General features: G+C 56.3%; 1 protein-coding gene across 1 annotated transcript in view; it reads right to left on the reverse strand.

The window, feature by feature from the left end:
* Nucleotides 1-2,350: 2,350 nt before the first annotated feature.
* The window catches only part of LOC119955913 (structural maintenance of chromosomes protein 1A-like), a 45,737-nt gene continuing 21,476 nt past the window's right edge, over nucleotides 2,351-26,611 (reverse strand). The window contains 13 exon segments of the mRNA XM_038782571.1: nucleotides 2,351-3,772; nucleotides 5,492-5,602; nucleotides 10,612-10,681; nucleotides 11,212-11,354; nucleotides 11,356-11,364; nucleotides 11,747-11,901; nucleotides 14,541-14,697; nucleotides 16,296-16,406; nucleotides 20,134-20,287; nucleotides 21,025-21,170; nucleotides 22,290-22,431; nucleotides 23,726-23,832; nucleotides 25,909-26,040. Of these exon segments, the coding sequence (XP_038638499.1) occupies nucleotides 3,692-3,772; nucleotides 5,492-5,602; nucleotides 10,612-10,681; nucleotides 11,212-11,354; nucleotides 11,356-11,364; nucleotides 11,747-11,901; nucleotides 14,541-14,697; nucleotides 16,296-16,406; nucleotides 20,134-20,287; nucleotides 21,025-21,170; nucleotides 22,290-22,431; nucleotides 23,726-23,832; nucleotides 25,909-26,040 (1,518 nt within the window). The 3' untranslated portion in view covers nucleotides 2,351-3,691.

A 26,611-nucleotide genomic window follows, 5' to 3' on the forward strand; every position in this document is an offset into this window, starting at 1 on the left:
CGGAGGAAACCTACGCACACACAGGGAGGATGTGCAGACTCCACACAGACAGTGACCCATGCTGGAATCGAACCTGGGACCCTGGAACTCTGAAGCAATTGTGCTATCCACAAGGCTACCGTGCTACCATCTGAAGTAAAAGACTCATCGTTTGACTTTCATCCGTATCATTTTTCACCCCCCCCCCCCCAACGTTTGTCTGTCTGGTGTAGAGGGTGGGGCAGTTAAAGTGGGAGTCAGGGGTTAGATGATAGTTAACCAGTTGTATTTATTGCACTTTTTCTTGAGTTATTTCATGGATTTCATAGAATTTACAATGCAGGGGGCCATTCGGCCCATTGAGTCTGCACCAGTCCTTGGAAAGAGCACCCTACGCAAGCCCACGCCCCACCCTCCCCATAACTCAGTAACCCCACGCAACCCTATTGAACACAAAGGGCAATTTAGAACAGCTTTTCCACCTAACCTGCTGCACATCTCTGAACCGTGGGAGGAAACAGGAGCACCCGGAGCAAACCCACGCAGACACGGGGAGAACGTGCAGACTCCGCAGATAGTGACCCAGCGGGGAATCGAACCTGGGACCCTGGAGCTGTGAAGCAACTGTGCTAACCACTGTGCTACCGTGCTGCCCGCGCGGTTGTAAATAAACAGCAATTGTGTTTAAGCTCTCAAACCGGGTGACTGTAATTATTTGGCAGCCAAGGACCAAAGACTCCGGAGCACGTGGAGTTGTAACTGACCACACACTAGCTCAGCATGTCGAAATACTCTGCAGGACTCCGTCGGCTGGCAACAGTAACAGGGAACAGGGTGTGGTGAGGGAAGGTGCGCAGAGTTGCTGTTGGGGAAACTGGGCACACATGTGTCTTCAGCTCCAGCTGAATTGGAAATGTAGACACCCTGAAGACGGAGAGGACAAGGCCAAGCAGTAAGAACTTTGTTCGCCCTCCCATTGAAGCTACAACACAGGACTACATGCTTGCCAATCAGTGGAAGCAGCAAGCGCCAGACAAGAGCCTCCTGCAACCAACTGGTCAAATTAAAGTTCCGCGGTCTTGCCACTGCCCATTGTGAATGGCGTGGCGGGGGTCAGACACTGTCTACTAACAGGAGGTAGTGGCTGCACCCTCAACCCACTGCCAACATCCTGGACCCAGCCATGAAAATACTAGAGCAGGTCAGAGGCTGGGGATCCACCTTCAACATCCACTCCCTCCACCCACCAGCGAACAGCAGCAGCCGTGTGTACCGTCTACAAGGTGCACTGCAGAATCTTGCCAAGGCTCCTTCGACAAGTGCCACACCAACCCGCCACCTCTACCCCCCTGGAAGTACAACGGCACAGGTTCACGGGGACCCCACCTCCATATCTTCACTGTCACTGTGTGAAATTCCTGTGCACGGACCCAGTAGGCAAGAGAAAAAGATTCCTGCATACCAGTTCCAGCACTTGCACATCATGAGCAGTAGCAGCATGCCCTTTGGCATGAACTGGGCGGCGAGTTGACAATCGGCAGATTCTTCTCAGCCTCCTCCGAACCCTCCCCTCTTCCAGCCCCCAACCCCTGCAAAAAACCCTCTCCCAGCCCATCCCGCTTTCATGGGCTGTTGCCTCACGACCCGCTCGGGGTCCAGGCTCCCCTGCCATGTGCCCAAACTCACTCGCAAACGGAGCAACGCCTAGATAGAGTGGACGTGGAGAGGATGTTTCCACTGGTAGGAGAATCTAGAACCAGAGGGCACAGCCTCAGACTGAAGGGACGATCCTTTAAGACAGATGAGGAGGAATTTTTTCAGCCAGAGGGTGGTGAATCTGGGGAAGTCTTTGCCACAGAAGGCTGTGGAGGCCAATTCACTGAGTGTCTTTAAGACAGAGATGGATAGGTTGTTAATAAGGGGATCAGGGGTTATGGGGAGAAGGCAGGAGAATGGGGATGAGAAAATATCAGCCCTGATTGAATGGCGGAGTAGACTCGATGGGCCGAGTGGCCTAATTCTGCTCCTGTGCCTTGTGGATCCTCAAAAACCCCAGTTCCGCCCTCGCTGAGTTGCAATCAAACCCCACACACCTCGTCCATCCCCCCTTGCTTGGACAGTAACTGGGCAAGCCCTGGCCTCCTGCTGGCAGGAGAAGTGAGTGGAGGAGAGGGTTCTGGCACTGAATCGGAGCGGCCGGCAGACGAGGCCGGGGGGAGGAGACAGAGCGCAGGACATGGGGCAGGCCAGGCCGTCGGACGGTAGCCTCTCCCTCCCCACCCCCTCCCGAATAGCCAACTGGCTGAGGATAATACAGCCCTGAAGACGACTCACTGAACAAGGCCCACATATCACAACGCAACCAGGTAAATCAATAAAACCCGTTTCTCTTTATTATTAGGGGAGATATATTCAGTGATTTATCACAAAGCTGGGAAACAAAGTCTTACACGATTCTCTCTATGAGAAATTAATTTCTGCCCACTACTACAAAAGGTTTAAACATTTAAAAACAAAGCTACAGCCACCCGGGCGGATAGAATTATTAATTCAATCAAGCCATGATCTTACAGCACGCTACATATCAAATGTCCTAAAGGACTCTACCTTAAAAAGCAGAGACCCCTCCTATCATTTAGATATTAGTGACGTTAGCGGGTTTCAGTCCATGATCACTGAAGCTGCTTCTCACCCACTGCAAAGCTGCGCCGTTCCAAGATATACCCCACCCCCATGATGGGAGAGGGCATCGTTAAGCTTGGTGCAGGATAGAAGCAGTACTAAAAGATGCTCCGCCTCCAGCCAACCCCAGCAACAGGTTACCCCGTTGACCCCTGGGGCACTCGCCATTAAGGGAACACTGCACCAATGCGACGAGAAGACTTGTCTACAGCTTGGGGGGAGGGGTTTGCATGAACGTGGCCCAACAAATGCTTCCAGAATCCTTGCAAGGAACGCACATTTGATCTTCTCGCATCCAAGGCTCGATGCCCGCCTGGATGACCCATGTAGCGTCTCCGCTGCTCAGGACCCCAACACCCTTCCACTCCCTCAGGTTTCTGTAAACTCCCCTTCCCTGCATCTGATTCGAGGGAGATATTTCACTCGAGTCGCAGAATCTCAGGCACACCCCCTCCCCTCCCATTGGATTCCATGCTCCTGCAGGAGCAAAGCTTCACGTCAGGTGTAGCCTCTTCAAAACCCCGATCCGGGCGGGCAAGCGAGCTGGATGACTGCGAGTGTGGGAGAGCAGCAGGCCGCATTCACAGGGACCCCCACCCGTACTCGCGTTAGAATTAACAGAGCAGTCAGCTATGGTGGGGGAGAACATCGGAACAACTGTAGGAACCCACCCACCTCCTCCCCGGCTCATAGTTAAAACAAATAATCGGCGTTCCTCAAATAGGGACCAGGATCGCGCACATTTTTCCAAATAGCTGCAAGAGGATGTTCGATTCTCCTGCTGGAGTGGGCTGGCGTGGGGAAGGGAAGGTGGTGAGAGGGGGGTGGGGGAGGGAGGTGAGGCGCCACTAGTGGAAACTTAATAGGGCGCCTGGGACCGTGAGCCGCTGCCAACACTGCGGTCAAGGGAGCTACCGATTTGAAGGGTGGATTAAACAAGGACACGGACACACACACGCGCACTCTCTCCCTCTGCCAGACGTATGAAGTACGGCGCACACCGACCGCCGAGCCCGCCACCCCGCCCGGGTTACTCGTTGGGCGATGGGCCGGCCTCTGGGAACACAGTCAGGTCAAAGGTCAGCACTTTGCTGATGACACAGTCCCCTTGCTGGAAGAGAAAAGGGAGAGACAGAAAAAAAAAAAGGTTAGATAAAACAGTCGGTGGGGGAGGGGAGCAGCCATTTCTCACCCGATGCTCGAAGGGTCCCATTTACTGTAACATCCCTGCCGACGGGCTGTGTTAAAAGCACCCAGAGGGGCCGTAAGTGGAAATGGTGGAGGGGAAAGCGAAAAATCCACCCCCCCCCCCCCCCCCGGGGTCCACAGGCGACTAACAGCCCCCTTCCTCTTACCTTTGCCCTGCTCCAAGGCACAAACCGCGGTTCGTGGGAAGGTACGCAATTGTACAGGACTCTTGAGGGGCTTTGACACGGCAAATCCCCAGGGGCAGTTTCTGACCACCCAGCAAGTACAGACCACCCGGAGTGGGTGGGGGGGGGGGGGGGGGGGGGGGGGGGGCTGTTTAGGACCGAGCTTTGGGGGAAGTTTCTTCACTTGGATCTTTGGAATTCCCAAAACCAGGGGGGAAGCTCAGCTCTGGTGGCTGAGAAAAACAGCTCCAGGGTCCTTGGTTCGATTCCCGGCTTGGGTCACGTTCTGCACGTCCTCAGTGTCTGCGTGGGTTTCCTCCGGGTGCTCCGGTTTCCTCCCACGGGTCCCGAAAGAAGTGCTTGTTGGGTGAATTGGACATTCAGAATTTGCCCTCCCTGTACCCGAACAGGGGCGACTAGGGGCTTTTCACAGTAACTTCACTGCAGTGTTAATGTAAGCCTATTTGTGACAATAAAGATTATGTTTTTTATAAATTTAGAGTACCGAATTGATTTTTTCCAATTAAGGGGCAATTTAGCATGTTCAATCCCCTACCCTGCACATCTTTGGGTTGTGGGGGTGAGACCCACGCAGACACGGGGAGAATATGCAAACTCCACGCGGCAGTGCCCCGGGGCCAGGATTGAACCTGGATCCTTGGCGCCGTGAGCAGCAGTGCTAACCATTGCGCCACCCTGCCGCCCCAGAAAGACTACTTCTAAAGGAGAATAGGACAAATGCTTGGGAAAAAAATGGAAATTGTTGAGGCAGCGGGGAATCCAATCTTGCTGGAGACGTGGCGCCGAAGCACTCTGTAGGCCAGAGAACCATCGAACCCCCAAGTGCAGAATGAGGCCATTCCTCCCATCAAGTCTGCACTGACCCCCTGAAAGAACACTCCACCAAGGCTTGCTCCCTGGCTGTATCCCCGTAGACCCACCAAACCTGTGGGTCAGTTTTATCATGGCCGATCCGCCTAACCTGCACATCTTTGGACTGTGGGAGGAAACCCACGCAGACACTGGGAAAACGTGCAGACTCCACACTGACAGTCATCCAAGGCCAGAATCAAACCAGGTTCCCTGACAATGTGAGGCAGCAGTGCTAACCGCCACGCTGCCCGGGTAAACACGCTGCACCAGGGCAAACACAAGAACACCAACTTTCACACAATTGCACCACCGCCAACTACCGGGCAGGGGTTATTTGGCTGTCGAGTGGCCTCCGATTGTTGGAGGCGCCGTCATGAAATTAGGGAATGTTTGGCTGTCCGTGTTCCTGGATAAATTTTTTTTAAAAGGGCTTGAACATATTCCCTTTGTTTGCAGAGCACGGTAGTATGTTAGGGGAGGGGGAGGACAATCTGACACAAGTTGAACTAAATAAATTCCCACGTTGAGCACTCTGGGTTACGTTCAGACCAGGGCGAGTAGCAAAGCCTCGAGCTAGCACGTACCTCGGGGTAGACTCCAATGAGAGCGTCGGCCTTGGTATAGAATTCTTCTTTGAGGGAAATGACTACAGCCTGGAAATTCGACACAGATTGCTCCTTGATGTAGTTTGCCACCTGAAACCAGACAAGCACAGTTGAAAACTTATTCCCCCAAATCCTACCATAAAATCCACTAATCCTCACACTATACACAATGAGGGCCAAGGAAACACTACTTACTGGGAGCAGAATAGCAATGTGATAAAGCGTGCCCCCCAGGGTGAGTGAGAGGCAATTTCAAGTTAGAGCGTCAGCGGCGCGAGGGGGGACAAAGAGAGCGTCATCGGCGCGAGGGGGGACAGAGAGAGCGTCATCGGCGGGAGGGGGGACAGAGAGAGCGTCAGCGGCGCGAGGGGGGACAGAGAGAGCGTCAGCGGCGCGAGGGGGGACAGAGAGAGCGTCAGCGGCGCGAGGGGGGACAGAGAGAGCGTCAGCGGCGCGAGGGGGGACAGAGAGAGCGTCAGCGGCGCGAGGGGGGACAGAGAGAGCGTCAGCGGCGCGAGGGGGGACAGAGAGAGCGTCAGCGGCGCGAGGGGGGACAGAGAGAGCGTCAGCGGCGCGAGGGGGGACAGAGAGAGCGTCAGCGGCGCGAGGGGGGACAGAGAGAGCGTCAGCGGCGCGAGGGGGGACAGAGAGAGAGCGTCAGCGGCGCGAGGGGGGACAGAGAGAGAGCGTCAGCGGCGCGAGGGGGGACAGAGAGAGCGTCAGCGGCGCGAGGGGGGACAGAGAGAGCGTCAGCGGCGCGAGGGGGGACAGAGAGAGCGTCAGCGGCGCGAGGGGGGACAGAGAGAGCGTCAGCGGCGCGAGGGGGGACAGAGAGAGCGTCAGCGGCGCGAGGGGGGACAGAGAGAGCGACAGCGGCGCGAGGGGGGACAGAGAGAGCGTCAGCGGCGCGAGGGGGGACAGAGAGAGCGACAGCGGCGCGAGGGGGGACAGAGAGAGCGTCAGCGGCGCGAGGGGGGACAGAGAGAGCGTCAGCGGCGCGAGAGGGGACAGAGAGAGCGTCAGCGGCGCGAGGGGGGACAGAGAGAGCGTCAGCGGCGCGAGGGGGGACAGAGAGAGCGTCAGCGGCGCGAGGGGGGACAGAGAGAGCGTCAGCGGCGCGAGGGGGGACAGAGAGAGCGTCAGCGGCGCGAGGGGGGAGAGAGAGAGCGTCAGCGGCGCGAGGGGGGACAGAGAGAGCGTCAGCGGCGCGAGGGGGGACAGAGAGAGCGTCAGCGGCGCGAGGGGGGACAGAGAGAGCGTCAGCGGCGCGAGAGGGGACAGAGAGAGCGTCAGCGGCGCGAGGGGGGACAGAGAGAGCGTCAGCGGCGCGAGAGGGGACAGAGAGAGCGCCAGCGGCGCGAGAGGGGACAGAGAGAGAGCGTCAGCGGCGCGAGGGGGGACAGAGAGAGCGCCAGCGGCGCGAGGGGGGACAGAGAGAGCGCCAGCGGCGCGAGAGGGGACAGAGAGAGCGTCAGCGGCGCGAGAGGGGGACAGAGAGAGAGCGTCAGCGGCGCGAGAGGGGGACAGAGAGAGAGCGTCAGCGGCGCGAGGGGGGACAGAGAGAGCGCCAGCGGCGCGAGGGGGGACAGAGAGAGCGTCAGCGGCGCGAGGGGGGACAGAGAGAGCGTCAGCGGCGCGAGGGGGGACAGAGAGAGCGTCAGCGGCGCGAGGGGGGACAGAGAGAGCGTCAGCGGCGCGAGGGGGGACAGAGAGAGCGTCAGCGGCGCGAGAGGGGACAGAGAGAGCGCCAGCGGCGCGAGGGGGGACAGAGAGAGCGTCAGCGGCGCGAGAGGGGACAGAGAGAGCGCCAGCGGCGCGAGAGGGGACAGAGAGAGAGCGTCAGCGGCGCGAGGGGGGACAGAGAGAGCGCCAGCGGCGCGAGGGGGGACAGAGAGAGCGCCAGCGGCACGAGAGGGGACAGAGAGAGCGTCAGCGGCGCGAGAGGGGGACAGAGAGAGAGCGTCAGCGGCGCGAGGGGGGACAGAGAGAGCGCCAGCGGCGCGAGAGGGGACAGAGAGAGCGCCAGCGGCGCGAGAGCGGACAGAGAGAGCGTCAGCGGCGCGAGAGGGGACAGAGAGAGCGTCAGCGGCGCGAGAGGGGACAGAGAGAGCGTCAGCGGCGCGAGAGGGGACAGAGAGAGCGTCAGCGGCGCGAGAGGGGACAGAGAGAGCGTCAGCGGCGCGAGAGGGGACAGAGAGAGCGTCAGCGGCGCGAGAGGGGACAGAGAGAGCGTCAGCGGCGCGAGAGGGGACAGAGAGAGCGTCAGCGGCGCGAGAGGGGACAGAGAGAGCGTCAGCGGCGCGAGAGGGGACAGAGAGAGCGTCAGCGGCGCGAGAGGGGACAGAGAGAGCGTCAGCGGCGCGAGAGGGGACAGAGAGAGCGTCAGCGGCGCGAGAGGGGACAGAGAGAGCGTCAGCGGCGCGAGAGGGGACAGAGAGAGCGTCAGCGGCGCGAGAGGGGACAGAGAGAGCGTCAGCGGCGCGAGAGGGGACAGAGAGAGCGTCAGCGGCGCGAGAGGGGACAGAGAGAGCGTCAGCGGCGCGAGAGGGGACAGAGAGAGCGTCAGCGGCGCGAGAGGGGACAGAGAGAGCGTCAGCGGCGCGAGAGGGGACAGAGAGAGCGTCAGCGGCGCGAGAGAGGTACAGAGAGAGCGTCAGCGGCGCGAGAGGGGACAGAGAGAGCGTCAGCGGCGCGAGAGGGGACAGAGAGAGCGTCAGCGGCGCGAGAGGGGACAGAGAGAGCGTCAGAGCGCGAGAGGGGACTCAGCGTCAGAGCGCGAGAGGGGACTCAGCGTCAGAGCGCGAGAGGGGACTCAGCGTCAGAGCGCGAGAGGGGACTCAGCGTCAGAGCGAGAGAGGGGACTCGGCGTCAGAGCGAGAGAGGGGACTCGGCGTCAGAGCGAGAGAGGGGACTCGGCGTCAGAGCGAGAGAGGGGACTCGGCGTCAGAGCGAGAGAGGGGACTCGGCGTCAGAGCGAGAGAGGGGACTCGGCGTCAGAGCGAGAGAGGGGACTCGGCGTCAGAGCGAGAGAGGGGACTCGGCGTCAGAGCGAGAGAGGGGACTCGGCGTCAGAGCGAGAGAGGGGACTCAGCGTCAGAGCGAGAGAGGGGACTCAGCGTCAGAGCGAGAGAGGGGACTCAGCGTCAGAGCGAGAGAGGGGACTCAGCGTCAGAGCGAGAGAGGGGACTCAGCGTCAGAGCGAGAGAGGGGACTCAGCGTCAGAGCGAGAGAGGGGACTCAGCGTCAGAGCGAGAGAGGGGACTCAGCGTCAGAGCGAGAGAGGGGACTCAGCGTCAGAGCGAGAGAGGGGACTCAGCGTCAGAGCGAGAGAGGGGACTCAGCGTCAGAGCGAGAGAGGGGACTCAGCGTCAGAGCGAGAGAGGGGACTCAGCGTCAGAGCGAGAGAGGGGACTCAGCGTCAGAGCGAGAGAGGGGACTCAGCGTCAGAGCGAGAGAGGGGACTCAGCGTCAGAGCGAGAGAGGGGACTCAGCGTCAGAGCGAGAGAGGGGACTCAGCGTCAGAGCGAGAGAGGGGACTCAGCGTCAGAGCGAGAGAGGGGACTCAGCGTCAGAGCGAGAGAGGGGACTCAGCGTCAGAGCGAGAGAGGGGACTCAGCGTCAGAGCGAGAGAGGGGACTCAGCGTCAGAGCGAGAGAGGGGACTCAGCGTCAGAGCGAGAGAGGGGACTCAGCGTCAGAGCGAGAGAGGGGACTCAGCGTCAGAGCGAGAGAGGGGACTCAGCGTCAGAGCGAGAGAGGGGACTCAGCGTCAGAGCGAGAGAGGGGACTCAGCGTCAGAGCGAGAGAGGGGACTCAGCGTCAGAGCGAGAGAGGGGACTCAGCGTCAGAGCGAGAGAGGGGACTCAGCGTCAGAGCGAGAGAGGGGACTCAGCGTCAGAGCGAGAGAGGGGACTCAGCGTCAGAGCGAGAGAGGGGACTCAGCGTCAGAGCGAGAGAGGGGACTCAGCGTCAGAGCGAGAGAGGGGACTCAGCGTCAGAGCGAGAGAGGGGACTCAGCGTCAGAGCGAGAGAGGGGACTCAGCGTCAGAGCGAGAGAGGGGACTCAGCGTCAGAGCGAGAGAGGGGACTCAGCGTCAGAGCGAGAGAGGGGACTCAGCGTCAGAGCGAGAGAGGGGACTCAGCGTCAGAGCGAGAGAGGGGACTCAGCGTCAGAGCGAGAGAGGGGACTCAGCGTCAGAGCGAGAGAGGGGACTCAGCGTCAGAGCGAGAGAGGGGACTCAGCGTCAGAGCGAGAGAGGGGACTCAGCGTCAGAGCGAGAGAGGGGACTCAGCGTCAGAGCGAGAGAGGGGACTCAGCGTCAGAGCGAGAGAGGGGACTCAGCGTCAGAGCGAGAGAGGGGACTCAGCGTCAGAGCGAGAGAGGGGACTCAGCGTCAGAGCGAGAGAGGGGACTCAGCGTCAGAGCGAGAGAGGGGACTCAGCGTCAGAGCGAGAGAGGGGACTCAGCGTCAGAGCGAGAGAGGGGACTCAGCGTCAGAGCGAGAGAGGGGACTCAGCGTCAGAGCGAGAGAGGGGACTCAGCGTCAGAGCGAGAGAGGGGACTCAGCGTCAGAGCGAGAGAGGGGACTCAGCGTCAGAGCGAGAGAGGGGACTCAGCGTCAGAGCGAGAGAGGGGACTCAGCGTCAGAGCGAGAGAGGGGACTCAGCGTCAGAGCGAGAGAGGGGACTCAGCGTCAGAGCGAGAGAGGGGACTCAGCGTCAGAGCGAGAGAGGGGACTCCGTGTCAGAGCGAGAGAGGGGAGTCAGCGTCAGAGTGAGAGAGGGGACTCAGCGTCAGAGTGAGAGAGGGGGCTCAGCGTCAGAGTGAGAGAGGGGACTCAGCGTCAGAGTGAGAGAGGGGACTCAGCGTCAGAGTGAGAGAGGGGATTCAGCGTCAGAGTGAGAGAGGGGACTCAGCGTCAGAGTGAGAGAGGGGACTCAGCGTCAGTGAGAGAGGGGACTCAGCGTCAGAGGGGATTCAGTGTCAGAGTACCGACTATGATAAATAGTTAGAGACACACACACACACACACACAAACCCTTGTGCACCTTTGGATATTAAGATTGGGCCCTGTACGAAATCAGAATGCAAGAACCCACCTTCCCAATGTTTGTATTGTCGAGGGCAGCATCAATCTCGTCCAGAACAAAGAATGGAGCTGGTTTATAGCTGGGGAAAGATGATAATGTAATGTTTAGCTGCAGGTTAACATTATCCCGAGGCCCTTTGCACGCACGAGCAAGATGGAAAGATCGCAGAAACCAGCAGTTGGAAATTTCAGCCCTGAGTGCAGTGGACATTTCAGCGGGAATGTGTAGGGAGGTATTGAGAAACGCTGAGAAATTAGTCAACCTTCAGCTCAAAGGGTTTGAACGGACCTCCTCCTGTTCGTATGTCACATACTCGAGAGGGGCTGAATGGGCCTCCTCCTGTTCGTATGTCACATACTCGAGAGGGGCTGAATGGGCCTCCTCCTGTTCGTATGTCACATACTCGAGAGGGGTTGAATGGGCCTCCTCCTGTTCCTGTGTAACAGGCGAGGGGCTTGGTGGGGGGGGGGGGGGGGGGGGGGGGGTGCTGCGTGAAGCAACTGTCGAGGATAAAAAACCTAGTGCCTACCCTTGCCAATTGACTAGCCACAGCGCCATACACCGCTTCAGGGAGGTCATGGTATATTCAAAAACAACCTACTTCCCTACCTGTGGATCGCAAACAACAGAGCCAAAGCTGCAACTGTCTTCTCCCCTCCGGACAAGTTATCCATGGGCCTGAACCTCTTCCCCGGAGCTACGCAGTTGTAGTTGATTCCATCCAGGTACGGTTCTTCCGGATTTTCGGGGCCCGAGGAAGGCCTGGAGTGAGTGGGACATGGCCACAGATGAACATATACACACACACACTTGCGCAGGCCCACACACACACAGTCATGCCCACCCACAGGCGTACACACGCGCGTGCGCGCCCGCCCACACTTTTGGTTGGGGATCTGGAAAATCACCTCCCCTCCGCCCAGCATGGGAAGACCCGGCAAGGGGCAGAAGCTGATTTTCGCCAGGCAGGCTGTGGCCACCTCAAGACAACAGCTCCACAATCCAGGACCTCTTCAGTGCCAATGCCAATAGCGACGCACTGACGGAAACAAACACACACACTCTCCCAGAAGACTCCCAGGTTTACTGCTGGGAGGAGGAGCCAGGCTCGGGCCCAGATCCCCGCTGTGGGCTCTGCTCTTACCTGGGCGCTGCTGTTCCGCGAAAGAGCCTTGTAAATCTCGTCGATGTTGGTGGCCACGGCCTCGAAGCAGGCGTTGAAACGGTCGAAGCGTTCCTTCTTGGTCTGTTCGAACGCTTGTTTGGCCTTTTTGGCTCGCTTTCTTGCAGCCTCGAACTCTGACCAACAGGAGGCGGAGGAGGAAGGTTAGAAACGGTCACCAAAAAAAAAGGCAAAAAAGAAAAAAACGTTACAATTTTAACCTCGTCGCCAGGCAGATGGTATTATTTATTTATTCCTCCACTGAAGGATACCAGTGAACCAAATGGGATTTTACAATAGATTAGCGATGCAGATGTCACTGGCTCAGATGAAAGGTCAGCTGATCTATGGATTTTGGGAAGTTTCTGACGAATGATGACCTCACCCCGGAACACGAACTCTGCGTCTCTCCACAGATGCTGCCTGACCGGTTGAGTTATTCCCAGAATAATTTCTCCACCTGCCTTTTTCTCATTCTCTCACTCGCAGCCAACTGCTGTCGATGCCTCAAGGGTTAGCGTATCTCAGAAGAGAGAAGATTGTGGGGGGGGGGGGGGGGTGACCTGAAGGAGGGCTTTGAGGCTACCGAAGGGTGGGCGAAGAGGAAATGTTCCGTCGTTCTTGCCCCAGGAATCTCACTTTGCTCCGCCTGCCCCCCCCCCCTCTTGTTAGGGCTGCGCAAGATTTGGTTGGAAGCCAATCTAACTTATCCACATTTTGTTCTCAATTCAGGGACGACACGGCAGCACAGCGGTTAGCACTGTTGCCCCACGGCGCCAGGAACTCGGGTTTGATTCCAACCTCAGGCGATCGTCTCCGTGGGTTTCCTCCGGGTGCTCCGGTTTCCTCCCACAGTCCAAAGATGTGCAGATTAGGTGGATCGGTCATGCTAAATTGCCCCTTAATGCCCGATCGTTTGGTGGGGATATAGGGCTAGAGCGGGAAATTGGACCTAGGTGCTCTTTCAAAGGGTATGGCTTCCAATTCATTTTTACAGGGAATGGGCTTCACTGGCTAGCCTGGCATTTGTTGCCCATCCCTAACTGCCCATTGGAAGGTGGTGGAGTCACCACCTTGAACTGCTGCAGTCCCCGTGTGGTTTGGGTACACCCACAACACTGTTAGGGAGGGAGTTCCGGGAGTTTGACCGAGTGACAGTGAAGGAATGGCTGATATATTTCTAAGTCGGGATGGTGAGTGACTTGGAGGCAAACATCCCACTCTTCAATGTCTCTCACAAGACACCCAAGGGGCAATTCGGGATAGGGCAACACATTCTGAGCCTCGCCCAGTGGCGCCCCAGATCCCATCAAAAGAATAAAAACAAAACTTGTGACCTTAAAGAGTTAGTGTACTTCAGAAAAGAGAAGACCGATTTAGGAGCCATTGAGATTTCGAAAGGGTTTGAACAGAGTGCAGATGGGGATGTTCCCACTTTGTCTGTTTGGTGGGATCGGGTCAGACAGGGGGGGGGGGGCGGTTGGAGTCGCTCCCAAGGGGAGTAGCCGAGGTACATTTAAAGGGGTTTAAACACTAGGTAGAAAAGGATGGGAGAGAAACACCGGCATGAACCAGATGGGCTGAATGGCCTGCTGCTGTCCTTCAGCCTCAGTCCAGCTGCCGCAGGACTGCAAGCTTCTATAAATCTCTCTGCAATCCCAATCGCGGTCACTCTCGACCACGTGGAAGCACAGCCTTCACTCAGAGAGAAGATATACAACATACAGTGCAGAAGGAGGCCATTCGGCCCATCGAGTCTGCACTCACCCACTGAAGCCCTCACTTCTGCCCTATCCCCGTAACCCAATAACCCCATCTAACCTTTTTGGACACTAAGGGCAATTTATCATGGCCAATCCACCTACCCTGCATGTTTTTGGACTGTGGGAGGAAACCGGAGCACCCGGAGGAAACCCACGCACACACGGGGAGAACGTGCAGACTCCGCACAGACAATGACCCAACGGGGAATCGAATCTGGGACCCTGGCGCTGTGAAGCCACAGTGCTAGCCACTATGCTACGAACTGAGGGGGGCCACACTGTGGGAGGGTCCGTGTTAAGGGAGGGCCGCACTGTGGGAGGGTCAGTGCTGAGGGAGCATCGCACTGTGGGAGGGTTCTTGCACAGGGAGGGCCGCACTGTGGGAGGGTCAGCACAGTGCTCCCTGAGCACTGAGCCTCCCACAAGGCGGTGCTCCCTCAGCACTGACCCTCCCACAATGCAGCCCTCAATTGGTACGGACCCTCCCACAGTGCGGTGCTCCCTCAGTACACACTCCCACAGTGTGGCCCTAATTGGCACTGACCCTCTGACAGTGCGGTGCTCCCTCAGTTCTGACCCTCTGACAGTGTGGCGCTCCCTCAGCACTGATCCTCCCACATTGCGGCCCTCCCTTAGCACTGAGCCTCTCACAGTGCGGTGCTCCCTCAGCACTGACCCTCCGACAATGCGGTGCTCCCTCAGCACTGACGCTACTACAGTGCGGCGTTTCCTTAGTACGGACCCTCCCACAGTGCGGCGCTCCCTCAGCACTGATCCTCCCACAGTGCGGCCCTCCCTTAGCACTGAGCCTCCCACAGTGCGGCGCTTCCTCAGCACTGACCCTCCGACAGTGTGGCGCTTCCTCAGCACTGACCCTTTGACAGTGCGGCGCTTCCTCAGCACTGACTCTCCCACATTGGGATGATTGGGACCCACTTAGCCACAGCTGGCCTCATAGTGACCGTTAAACTGACACATGTGAACTTTGCAGCATGCCCGCGACTCAGGCTCACCTTCTGAGGTTTCCTGAAATTTATCCCGCACACTGTCCAGCTTTTCCATGGCCTTCATGTTGGGGGCAGCGATCCGCTGCAAGATGTTTTGGTGCTCGGTCACCTTCTGCTGCAGGCCGTTTAATTCGATCTTGACCTCTTCGTCTGATAATGCATCCTGTGTGGGCAGAGCATCAGGGCAGAGTGAAACCCTCCCTTCTTAGTTTTAAAAAGCAAGTCTTCACCTCCTTTCCTCCACTCTGAATTAGACCGACGTTTCTAAAACCGCAGGGACGGCCACAGAGGACCTCAAATCAGCTGTGCCAGCACATCTATCACTGGCGGACACAAATTGCTTCCTCTGCATTGGAGAGACCAAACGCTGACTGGGTGACCAAACGCTGACTGGGGGATAACCTTTGTTCGGTCCACGAGGATAGCCTCCGACGTTCAGGTCAATTGCCCATTTCAGCTCAGCACCTTGCACTCGTGCCCACATGTCGGTCCTTGGCCTGCTGCAAGGGTCCAGTGAAGCCCTACTGGAGGAACACCTCCCCCTCCGATGACGCACGTTACGGCCTCATGGACTCGACATGGAGTTCAACAACTTCAGACTGTGAACTTTCCTCTCTCCCTCGATCCCCCCTCCCCCTGCTTTTCAATTCCCTTGGCCAGCCGAAGCACAAGCCTCCTCTCCCTTCTCCCACAGCCACCTGACCTTTGTTGCTCAGTTTTTCTCTCACTGCGCACTGATCTTTGCTCCCTATGAACACATTCTGCTATCTTACCGTTTGCCAAAATCTTCAGTCCCTCATGGCACCATTAACACCCTTTTGTCCTTACGTTCGTGACATCTTTGTCCATCTCTCGTTAGCTTCGACCTATCACTGACTTTCCATTCTGCCAACCCCCACCACCATACAATACTCATATTTCTACCTCTTCAGTTCTGCACATGGGTCGTCCATCCTAAAAACAACTCTGATTCTCTCTCCACAGATGCTGCCAGACCTGCTGACTTCACCCAGCATTTTGTATTTTTATTTCACATTTCCAGCGTCCGCTGTAATCGGTTTCCATTCCCACATTATGCGTTACCATATATGGCAATTGGCCGGTGTTTGGGAGGTGTGTAGGGGCCGGGGTGGAGATATGTGGCACGCTCAGCGACCGCTTCCTCTGGCTGGAGGTTCTAAAACCAGGAGCCGTGGCCCTGGGTGGGGGTGGGATCAGCAATTTTGCTCCGGGATGAGCGGGAAGGCTGGCTCCTGGGACAGCGTCGGAGACGGGAGGAGGTTGCCTTGTGTGAAAAGGTTGACCAGACTGGAGTTTTGAAGAATGGGAGGTGATCTCACATTTCCCAGTCAGGATGGAGTGTGTCTCGGAGGGGAAAACCTCCAGCCGGCGGGGTTCCCATCCATCCGTTGCCCTTTGTCCTTCTCGGTGGTAGCAATGGTTGGTTTGGATGGCCCTGGGTGAGTTTAGGAGAAACTGGCTTTCCCCAGAGAGTAACGAGGATGTGGAATTCGCTCCCACAGGGAGTGGGGTGATGTGAATAGCGTGGATGCATTCGAGGGAGGCTAGACAAGCCCGAGGGAGAGAGGAACAGAGGTTTATAAACTGCTGGGGGGGGGGGGGGGGGGGGGGAGAGAGAAGATGCAACAGAAGTTGGAGAAGGCTTGTGTGGAACATAACCATTGGTTTGGACTACTTAAATGGTCCACTTCTGCAATGTAACATTGCAGTCGCAACTCTCACACTGACAATCGATTGTACCTGCAGGTCCTCGGACAGCTCGCTGTAGTCAATCTCAATCATTGCCTCCTTTGCGCACACGTTCGAGGTCCTCTGGGAATTGCTGACCGTCTCCTCGGACTGCGAACCGCCCTAAGAGGGAGAAGTCAGCAAATCACCAACTCAATCATTATGTGGCAAGTGGGGAGGCGGTGGTGAGGGCCACGTGTATGTGTGTGCGCGGCGCGATTGCTCGCAGGAGTGCTAGGGACATTCGGAAAACAGAGAGAGTCAACAAGGAGGAGATGAGGCAGAATGCACACAAATAAAATAAATAAGAGGACCAGGTACTATAGGGCAAAGGGTGGCCGGTGAAGAAGAGGGCACAGTGGAGTTCCAGGTTGGTTGGGAGTCAGTGATAGGATAGAGAGAGATGCAATAATGTCCCATGGCTGAGATTCTCAGCCTCCAACAACATCTTCCTTCGTGCTAGGTACAAGGCAGAGACTCGATGGGCGAAATGGCCTCCTTCTGCACTCTATGATTCCAATAGTGGAGTACTTTTACCCCTGATCCCCGCTCACTGAGGATGTAACTCAGGAACTGCAGCTCCGTGAGAAGATTAGGGGAGCTGGGACCTTCGAGTGAAAGGAAGGTTGACAGGAGATTTGATCTTTTCAAAATCACAAGGTGGGGGAGAGGGGGAAAATTGGCGGGAAGATCAGGGAACAGGGAGTGCACACAGATTGAAGACAGGCGGAGAAAGGAGCGATGAGGACACGAGGAGAAACCTCTTCACACAGAGAATGGTTAGGATCTGGAAGGTGCTGCCTGAGGTGTGTGAAGGAGGCAGGTTCAATCAAGGCTTTCCAAGTCCCCTGGGCCGGATGGGATTTATCCTAGGATTCTCTGGGAAGCTAGGGAGGAGATTGCTGAGCCTTTGGCTTTGATCTTTATGCTGTCATTGTCTACAGGAATAGTGCCAGAAGACTGGAGGATCGCAAATGTTGTCCCCTTGTTCAAGAAGGGGAGTAGAGACAACCTCGGTAACTATAGACCAGTGAGCCTTACTTCTGTTGTGGGCAGTCTTGGAAAGGTTTATAAGAGATAGGATTTATAATCATCTAGAAATAATTTGATTAGGGATAGTCAACACGGTTTTGTGATGAGTAGGTCGTGTCTCACAAACCTTATTGAGTTCTTTGAAAAGGTGACCAAACAGGTGGACGAGGGTAAAGCAGTTGATGTGGTGTATATGGATTTCAGTAAAGCGTTTGATAAGGTTCCCCACGGTAGGCTATTGCATGGGATTCAGGGTGATTTAGCAGTTTGGATCAGAAATTGGCTAGCTGATAGAAGACAAAGGGTGGTGGTTGATGGGAAATGTTCTGACTGGTGTCCAGTTATTAGTGGTGTACCACGAGGATCTGTTTTGGGGCCACTGCTATTTGTCCTTTTTATAAATGACCTGGAGAGGGGCGTAGAAGGATGGGTGAGTAAATTTGCAGATGACACTAAAGTCGGTGGAGTTGGGGACAGTGCGGAAGGATGTTGCAGGTTACAGAAGGACATCGATAAGCTGCAGAGCTGGGCTGAGAGGTGGCAAATGGAGTTTAATGCAGAACATGTGAGGTGATTCATTTTGGAAGGAGTAACAGGAGACAGAGTACTGGGCTAATGGTAAGATTCTTGGTAGTGTGGATGAGCAGAGAGATCTCGGTGTCCATGTACATAGATCCCTGAAAGTTGCCACCCAGGTTGAGAGGGTTGTTAAGAAGCGTATGGTGTGTTAGCGTTTATTGGATTGAGTTTTGGAGCCATGAGGTCATGTTGCAGTTGCACAAAACTCTGGTGCGGCCACATTTGGAGTATTGCATGCAGGTCTGGTTGCTGCATTATAGGAAGGATTTGGAAGCATTGGAAAGGGTGCAGAGCAGATTTACCAGGATGTTGCCTGGTATGGAGGGAAGATGAGGAAAGGCTGATGGACTTAAGGCTGTTTTCATTAGAGAAGAAGGTTAAGAGGTGACTTAATTGAGGCATACAAGATGATCAGAGGATTAGATAGGGTGGACATTGAGAGTCTTTTTCCTCGGATGGTGATGTCCAGCACGAGGGGGCATAGCTTTAAACTGAGGGGAGATATAGGACAGATGTCAGAGATAGTTCTTTACTCAGAGAGTAGCAAGGGCGTGGAATGCCCTGCCTGCAACAGTAGTGGACTCGCCAACATTAAGGGCATTTAAATGGTCATTGGATAAACATATGGATGATAAGGGAATAGTGTAGATGGGCTTTAGAGGGGTTTCACAGGTCGGCGCAACATCGAGGGCCGAAGGGCCTGTACTGCGCTGTGATGTTCTATGTTCCAAAGGGGAGAATTGGATCAATGTCTGAAAAGGAAGATTGGGCAGGAATACGGGAAGTCAGGAGTGCGCAGCGCTGCTCATTCGGAGAGCCGGTGACACGACGGGCCAAAAGGCCTCCTTCCATCCTGCCAGTCTGCCACTTGAATTGTTTTGGGGCTCCTCAGCGCCACACTAAGTCAAACGCTGCGGAGGTGTTGGGGACAGCTACTCCAACCACACTTCTGAAATTCAACGCTCATTGACCTGTGCTTTCGAGTGCAAGCAGGCCACTTTAACTTTCATTGGCACGGCATGTGGGAGACACCCTACTCCTGCTCTGACTCTTACGTTCCTTCCCCCCTGGCAGATACAGGGGCCAGGTCTATTCATGAGCTCCCGATACCCGGTGACCAAACAAATACCCTGGTGACACCCAGGTGGAGGCAGGACACACCGGTGAGGAGAGGGGAGCTGGTGATCAATAAACTCTACCCCATGCACGCGTTTTGAATCTTTTCGAGCACATTTTACTGAAGGAGTGGATTTACTCACTTCGGAGGGCATTCGGAGAATGTTCACTGGGTCAATTCCCAGGACGAAGGGGGTTTGTCTGATGAGAAAAGGGTTGAGCAGGTCGGGGCCATCGGAGTTTAGAAGAACGAGGGGTGATATTATTGAAACACATCGGATTCTATGGGGGGGTTGGACAAGGTGGATGCTGAGAGAATGCTTCACCCCTTCGTGGGAGGGAAATCTAGAACAGGCGAGGGGGGGGGGGTTCGCAGTTTAAAAACGAGAGAGGTTCCCCCATTGAGAGGAGGAATTTCATCTCTCTTGGTGAGGGTTTGGGGGGGTTGTCGGTCGGCGGAATTACCTACCTCCCAGACAGCGGTGGGGGCTGTGGTTCATTGAATATATTCAAGGCTGAGTTAGACAGATTTCCGATCGATGATGGGGGGGGGGTTGAGGGTTATGGGGGTGGGGAGCAGACAGGAAAGTGGAGTTGAGGCCCCGATCAGATCAAGCACAATCTTATAAAATGGGAGAGCAGAACCCCAGGGGCCAAATGGCCTCCCCCCCCCTCCCACCAGCTAACTCATGTCCTTACAGAGTGGAAGCACAGACATAGCTGGGGCGCGGAGGGAGGGGTGCGTTGAGTGTAGGGGAGGGTGGGACAGGGAAGGAAAGTGGCCAAGGAGACTTCGGCCAGAATTTCCTGCCCGTTAGCTGGGTTCCCTGTTCCCAACAGCAGCGTGGGGTGACTGAAATGGGAATTCCTGTTGACAAGCGGTGGGAGCAGAGGGTCCCGCCACCAGGGGACGGCGCACTGCCTCCCAGGGCCGGGAAACGTGGGGCTGGGAGTCCGGAGAATCCCATCCCTTTGAAGAACCACCACATGGACTGGGAACATGAACTGTCCCTTTCTCTCTCAGACCTGCTGATTTATTCCAGCGCGCTCCATAATTTTGTTTTCTTTAAATATGGGGATTTTGTGCTTTTATTCAAACAGGACACCGGCCGAAGCACATCACCTCCTCCTGACTGATATCCTCCATGCTGCCCTGGCGAAAGGGCAGCTTGATGTCCTGCATTTTGCAGCTTTGCAGCAAATTGTGCCGGTCACTCCGCCTCTGCTCCAGTTTGGTCTCGATGGCGGTCACCTCCTTCTGCAGCTGCGTCATCTCCCTGCCAGTCGGGGGTGGGGGGTGGAAGAGAGAGAAAGAGGGCGAAAAGGTGGGGGTTAATGATGAGAAGCGCTGGAATGTATTTCTGCGCCAACCCCCCCCCCATCACCCTCATCTGACCAGGTCAAAATCCAGCCACACACACTCATTTCCACCCCCCACACCCACCAGTGAATCTGCGCAGGTGAGCTATTTGACTGTGGAAGCCTGAACATTCCAGTGTTTTGTCAGGAGGTGGAGTCGCTGCACACAGGTTGGAATTCCACATCACCCTACCCAGACGCTCGCATGTTCCCCACCCCCAGGGGCACACAAACAATTCACTCCGGATCCCCATGGGTGGATTCCACCCACCCCTCCCCTCACCCAATGTCCCCACTCTGCTTGGTCTCTGCTGATCTGTACCTCCGATCGATTGTCCCGCATTTTCTCCCTGCCCCTCAAATTCCCTTAACCTAAGGAAAAACCCAGCGATCTCCACCTTGGGCAGATTTCCAATGTACCCTAGAGGGGCAAAAAAGGGAACCAGGCTGGGGCTCGGAGTCGAGCAGGGGGTTGAGGATACAGATCAGCCACAATCTCATTTTAATGGAGGAACAGGCACGGGCAGAGGGGATCTGAATGGCCTCCTCCCGTCCCCATGTGCCCGAGGCAAGGCGGACACGGGCCCTTCCCACTTCAACAGCCGACCTTCGGCCAGCCAAACCCACCCACTGCCCCACAACCCTCCGTACTGACTTGTTAGCCCCTCCGAGTTTCTTGCGGATGTCTTCCATCTCATGGTTCTTGTCGTTGACCTCGGACTTCTTGGTGAGATGCTGGTTCTTCAAGTCCTGCAGTTGGGCCATGGTCTCATCGATGATCTTCATGTGTCTGTGCTCCTCCTGCCAATACAGAGTGAGTGTGAGACCCAGCGAGTCAGAGAGAAAGTGGTGGGGGAGGGAGAGGGCGAAAGGTGGTCAGGGAGAGAGGGCGAGAGATTGAGAGAGAGGGCGAGAGATTGAGAGAGAGGGCGACAAGAGAGAAAGAGAAGACTTTAAGCACGAGCCAGGGCACAGCAAGTACAGCACGGGGTTAGATACAGAGTAAAGCTCCCTCTACACTGTCCCCATCAAACACTCCCAGGATAGGTACAGCACGGGGTTAGATACAGAGTAAAGCTCCCTCTACACTGTCCCCATCAAACACTCCCAGGACAGGTACCGCACGGGGTTAGATACAGAGTAAAGCTCCCTCTACACTGTCCCCATCAAACACTCCCAGGACAGGGACAGCACGGGGTTAGATACAGAGTAAAGCTCCCTCCACACTGTCCCCATCAAACACTCCCAGGGCAGGTACAGGGCGGGGTTAGATACAGAGTAAAGCTCCATCTACACTGGCCCCATCAAACACTCCCAGGACAGGAACAGCACGGGGTTAGATACAGAGTACAGCTCCCTCTACACTGTCCCCATCAAACACTCCCAGGACAGGTTAAGCACGGGGTTAGATACAGAGTAAAGCTCCCTCTACACTGTCCCAATCAAACACTCCCAGGACAGGTTAAGCACGGGGTTAGATACAGAGTAAAGCTCCCTCTACACTGTCCCCATCAAACACTCCCAGGATAGGTACAGCACGGGGTTAGATACAGAGTAAAGCTCCCTCTACACTGTCCCAATCAAACACTCCCAGGACAGGTTAAGCACGGGGTTAGATACAGAGTAAAGCTCCCTCTACACTGTCCCCATCAAACACTCCCAGGACAGGTACAGCACGGGGTTAGATACAGAGTAAAGCTCCCGCTACACTGTCCCCATCAAACACTCCCAGGACAGGTTAAGCACGGGGTTAGATACAGAGTAAAGCTCCCTCTACACTGTCCCCATCAAACACTCCCAGGACAGGTACAGCACGGGGTTAGATACAGAGTAAAGCTCCCGCTACACTGTCCCCATCAAACACTGACTATTTAATTCACAAGGACCACACCATCTATTCGAAGTGAAGAATTATGTTACCTTTTTAAGTTTCTCGATCTCGTTCTCGTCCTTCTTCACGGTTTGTTCCCACATATGCACCTTGTCCTGGTCCTCCTTCAGTTGCTGCCGCTCATAGTCCAGCTGGATCCCCAGCCGAGTCTTCTGGTTCTCAAACTCCAGCCTGCAAGGGTGTAGGCTCCAATTAATACAGTGCACCCTCACTCCAGACAGTTAATACAGTGCACCCTCACTCCAGACAGTTAATACAGTACACCCTCACTCCAGACAGTTAATACAGTACACCCTCACTCCAGACAGTTAATACAGTGCACCCTCACTCCAGACAGTTAATAGTGCACCCTCACTCCAGACAGTTAATAGTGCACCCTCACTCCAGGCTGTTAATACAGTGCACCCTCACTCCAGACAGTTAATACAGTGCACCCTCACTCCAGACAGTTAATAGTGCACCCTCACTCCAGACAGTTAATAGTGCACCCTCACTCCAGGCTGTTAATACAGTGCACCCTCACTCCAGACAGTTAATAGTGCACCCTCACTCCAGGCTGTTAATACAGTGCACCCTCACTCCAGACAGTTAATAGTGCACCCTCACTCCAGACAGTTAATACAGTACACCCTCACTCCAGGCTGTTAATACAGTGCACCCTCACTCCAGACAGTTAATACAGTGCACCCTCACTCCAGACAGTTAATACAGTGCACCCTCACTCCAGACAGTTAATACAGTGCACCCTCACTCCAGTTAATACAGTGCACCCTCACTCCAGACAGTTAATACAGTGCACCCTCACTCCAGACAGTTAATACAGTTCACCCTCACTCCAGACAGTTAATACAGTTCACCCTCACTCCAGACAGTTAATACAGTGCACCCTCACTCCAGACAGTTAATACAGTGCACCCTCACTCCAGACAGTTAATACAGTGCACCCTCACTCCACACAGTTAATACAGTGCACCCTCACTCCAGTTAATACAGTGCACCCTCACTCCAGTTAATACAGTGCACCCTCACTCCAGATAGTTAATACAGTGCACCCTCACTCCAGATAGTTAATACAGTGCACCCTCACTCCAGATAGTTAATACAGTGCACCCTCACTCCAGTTAATACAGTGCACCCTCACTCCAGTTAATACAGTGCACCCTCACTCCAGTTAATACAGTGTACCCTCACCCAGACAGTTAATACAGCCCCCCCCCCCCCCCCCCCCGCAAGGCAGCTCCGGTTAGTCTCAGCTGACTGGACAGAGGGACGGGTTTGGAACCTCCACGTTCTCCCATCTGCCTGGTGAGCGGCTCACCAAGACCGATTCACCAACAACCCCCAGACGCTGCGAGCACTCCCATGTGGTGAGGCAGAATAGAGAAAGCGAGGGAGGAGTTCAGAGAGAGGCTAAGGGCCTGGCAGCCTGGGGTGAAGCAAGGGAACAAGCTCCCAATCCACCTACCTCTTCTTGGCTATCTCGTTTTGTCTTTTCACCTTTTCCTCCTCGAACTCTCGGATATTCCTCACACCGATTTCACAACAGAATTCCTCAAACACTTCATCCTCCACCTGGGGAACAGCAGAAGCAGGATTACATCGCGCTGAGCGCAACATTCATTTTTGGGACAGGGGTGTCACTTGCCTGTTCGGGGGAGTCAGGAGCCCAGCCTCTGGCCTGTTCATGTATTTTGAATGATGGCTATGCCATTGAGTGTCAAAGGCGATGGTTAGATCCTGTCTTGTTGGGGATGATCATTGCCCTGTAATTGTGGAATACGAAGGACCCTTCCCACATATCAGCCGGAAGGCGGAGGGAATGGACTGCTTCAGTATCTGAGGTTTCGCAAATTGGCGTTGAACGTTCTGCAGTCACCTGCGAACAACCCCACTTTTGACCGTAGGTCATTGATGAAGCAGCTGAAGGTGGTTGGGCCCCAAGCTGCCCGAGGAATTCCTGCAGCCATATCCTGGGATTGAGATGATTGACCTCCAACCATCTCAACCACCCTCCTTTGTGATTGGTCATGGTCTCTGGTTGTCTAGGACGGTATCCACCATCCTAAGGTGGCAGCACACTCACACGCTCCCTCCCCCCCCACTCCCACCTCCCCCCCCCCTCCCGCCTCCGCCCCCGCTCCCGCCCCAGCCTCCGCCCCCGCCCCCGCTCCCGCCTCCGCCGCCGCCGCCGCCCCCGCCTCCGCCCCCCCTCCCGCCTCCGCCCCCCCTCCCGCCTCCGCGCCCCCCTCCCGCCTCCGCCCCCCCTCCCGCCTCCGCCCCCCCTCCCGCCTCCGCCCCCCCTCCCGCCTCCGCCCCCCCCTCCCGCCTCCGCCCCCCCCCTCCCGCCTCCGCCCCCCCCTCCCGCCTCCGCCCCCCCTCCCGCCTCCGCCCCCCCTCCCGCCTCCGCCCCCACTCCCGCCTCCGCCCCCACTCCCGCCTCCGCCCCCACTCCCACCTCCGCCCCCACTCCCACCTCCGCCCCCACTCTCACCTCCGCCCCCACTCTCACCTCCGCCCCCACCCTCACCTCCGCCCCCACCCTCACCTCCGCCCCCACCCTCACCTCCGCCCCCACCCTCACCTCCGCCCCCACCCTCACCTCCGCCCCCACTCCCACCTCCGCCCCCACTCCCACCTCCGCCCCCACTCCCACCTCCGCCCCCACTCTCACCTCCGCCCCCACTCTCACCTCCGCCCCCACTCTCACCTCCGCCCCCACTCTCACCTCCGCCCCCACTCCCGGTCCTTCACTGACTTCAGATTTACTGGGCTCCTTTACGTCATGCTCGGCCAAACTCTGTCTGGATGTCGAAGGCATTGCAACGGTTCAGGAAGGTGGCTCATTGCCACATTCTCAAGGGGCAATGGGGGGGAGGGGGGGGGGGACGTGAACTAATTAAAAAAACATTACCCTCGCCTCACCGCTAGAATTCACCTTGTCTCCCCATGGCAGTCGTGAAGTCTGGAGCCTTGCATGAACACAAGGTATGAACTGCTCTGCCTTAAACAGGCGATCTCTCGCAGGTGAAAAGCTGGATTTAAACTCCCAGGTCAATGGGAAAAATTCCTCCGAGATCATTCTCCATCCCCACATTGCCCCAAGCAGCTGAAACTAATTCTGGTGACTACTCCATCCCCAATATTCCTACACAGTGCCTAACCATTGGGGGCTGCCAGAATGGGCGCTAGCTGAATGCTGAGCCTATCGCTGCAAACATGCTTAGGCGCTGGTAGTTTTTAAAATCGAGTTATTGCTGTGAACCCCCCACCCCCCCAAAAAAAACCCAGACAGACACACACGGAGAGAAACAGCGGCAGCAGAGGCTTCAGGGCCACGGTGTGATTGAATGAGAGATGAAATGTCGCCTTCCATAAGCCATGATGTGGAGATGCCGGCGTTGGACTGGGGTGAGCACAGTAAGAAGTCTTACAACACCAGGTTAAAGTCCAACAGGTTTGTTTCAAACACGAGCTTTCGGAGCACGGCTCCTTCTTCACCTGAAGAAGGAGCCGTGCTCCGAAAGCTCGTGTTTGAAACAAACTTGTTGGACTTTAACCTGGTGTTGTAAGACTTCTTACTGTGCCATCCATAAGGACACACAATGTGTTTGGACACGCCGTACAAAACAGAGCGCAGTGCCACCTCACCTGGTTCATCTTCTCCTTGAGTTCCTTCATCTCACGGTCCCGCGCCTGGACAGTCCGTTTGATGTCATTAATCTTTGGTCCAAAGTTTGCCAACTCACTCTCCAGCTTGGATTTCTCCTGTCGAGCAGATTTTTAAAAACACAGTGACAACGGGGCCATGGGGGACAGAGGGAGAAAAGGAGGCAGAGAGGAGGAGTGTGAGAGTCAGAGAAAGGGGACGAAGTGAGTGAGTGTGAGAGAGATGGAATATTGTGGGCGAGGGAGGGGCATGACGGCAGGGTAGAGATACGGCGGACAGGGAGGTAGGGCACGGGGGGGCCAGGACAAGAGGGGGAGGGTGTCAGGATGGGGGGGGCCAGGGCGAGGGGTGCAAAGGTGAGGAGTGCAAGGGCGAGAGGGGCCAGGGCAGGAGGGGGAAGGGGCCAGGGCGAGATGGAGGGTGGGGGGACCGGGGCGAGATATATGGGAAGGGCAGTGCCAGGGCAAGATGGTGGTGGTGGTGGGTGGGGAGCGAGGGTGAGAGGGGTGAAAAATAAAGAAAGGGGAGGAGAAAGAAAGGGAGGAGGGGGGAGAAAGAAAGGGAGAGGGGCTGGTGAAAGAAAGCAGAGGGGGGAAAAGAGGGGGGAAGAGAAAGAAAGAGAGGGGGAAAGAAAAGAGAGGGGGGAAGAAAAAGAGGGGGGAAGAAAAAGAGGGGGGAAGAAAA

The sequence above is a fragment of the Scyliorhinus canicula genome, chromosome 21 (assembly GCF_902713615.1).
Source record: "Scyliorhinus canicula chromosome 21, sScyCan1.1, whole genome shotgun sequence".
Lineage (NCBI taxonomy): Eukaryota > Metazoa > Chordata > Chondrichthyes > Carcharhiniformes > Scyliorhinidae > Scyliorhinus > Scyliorhinus canicula.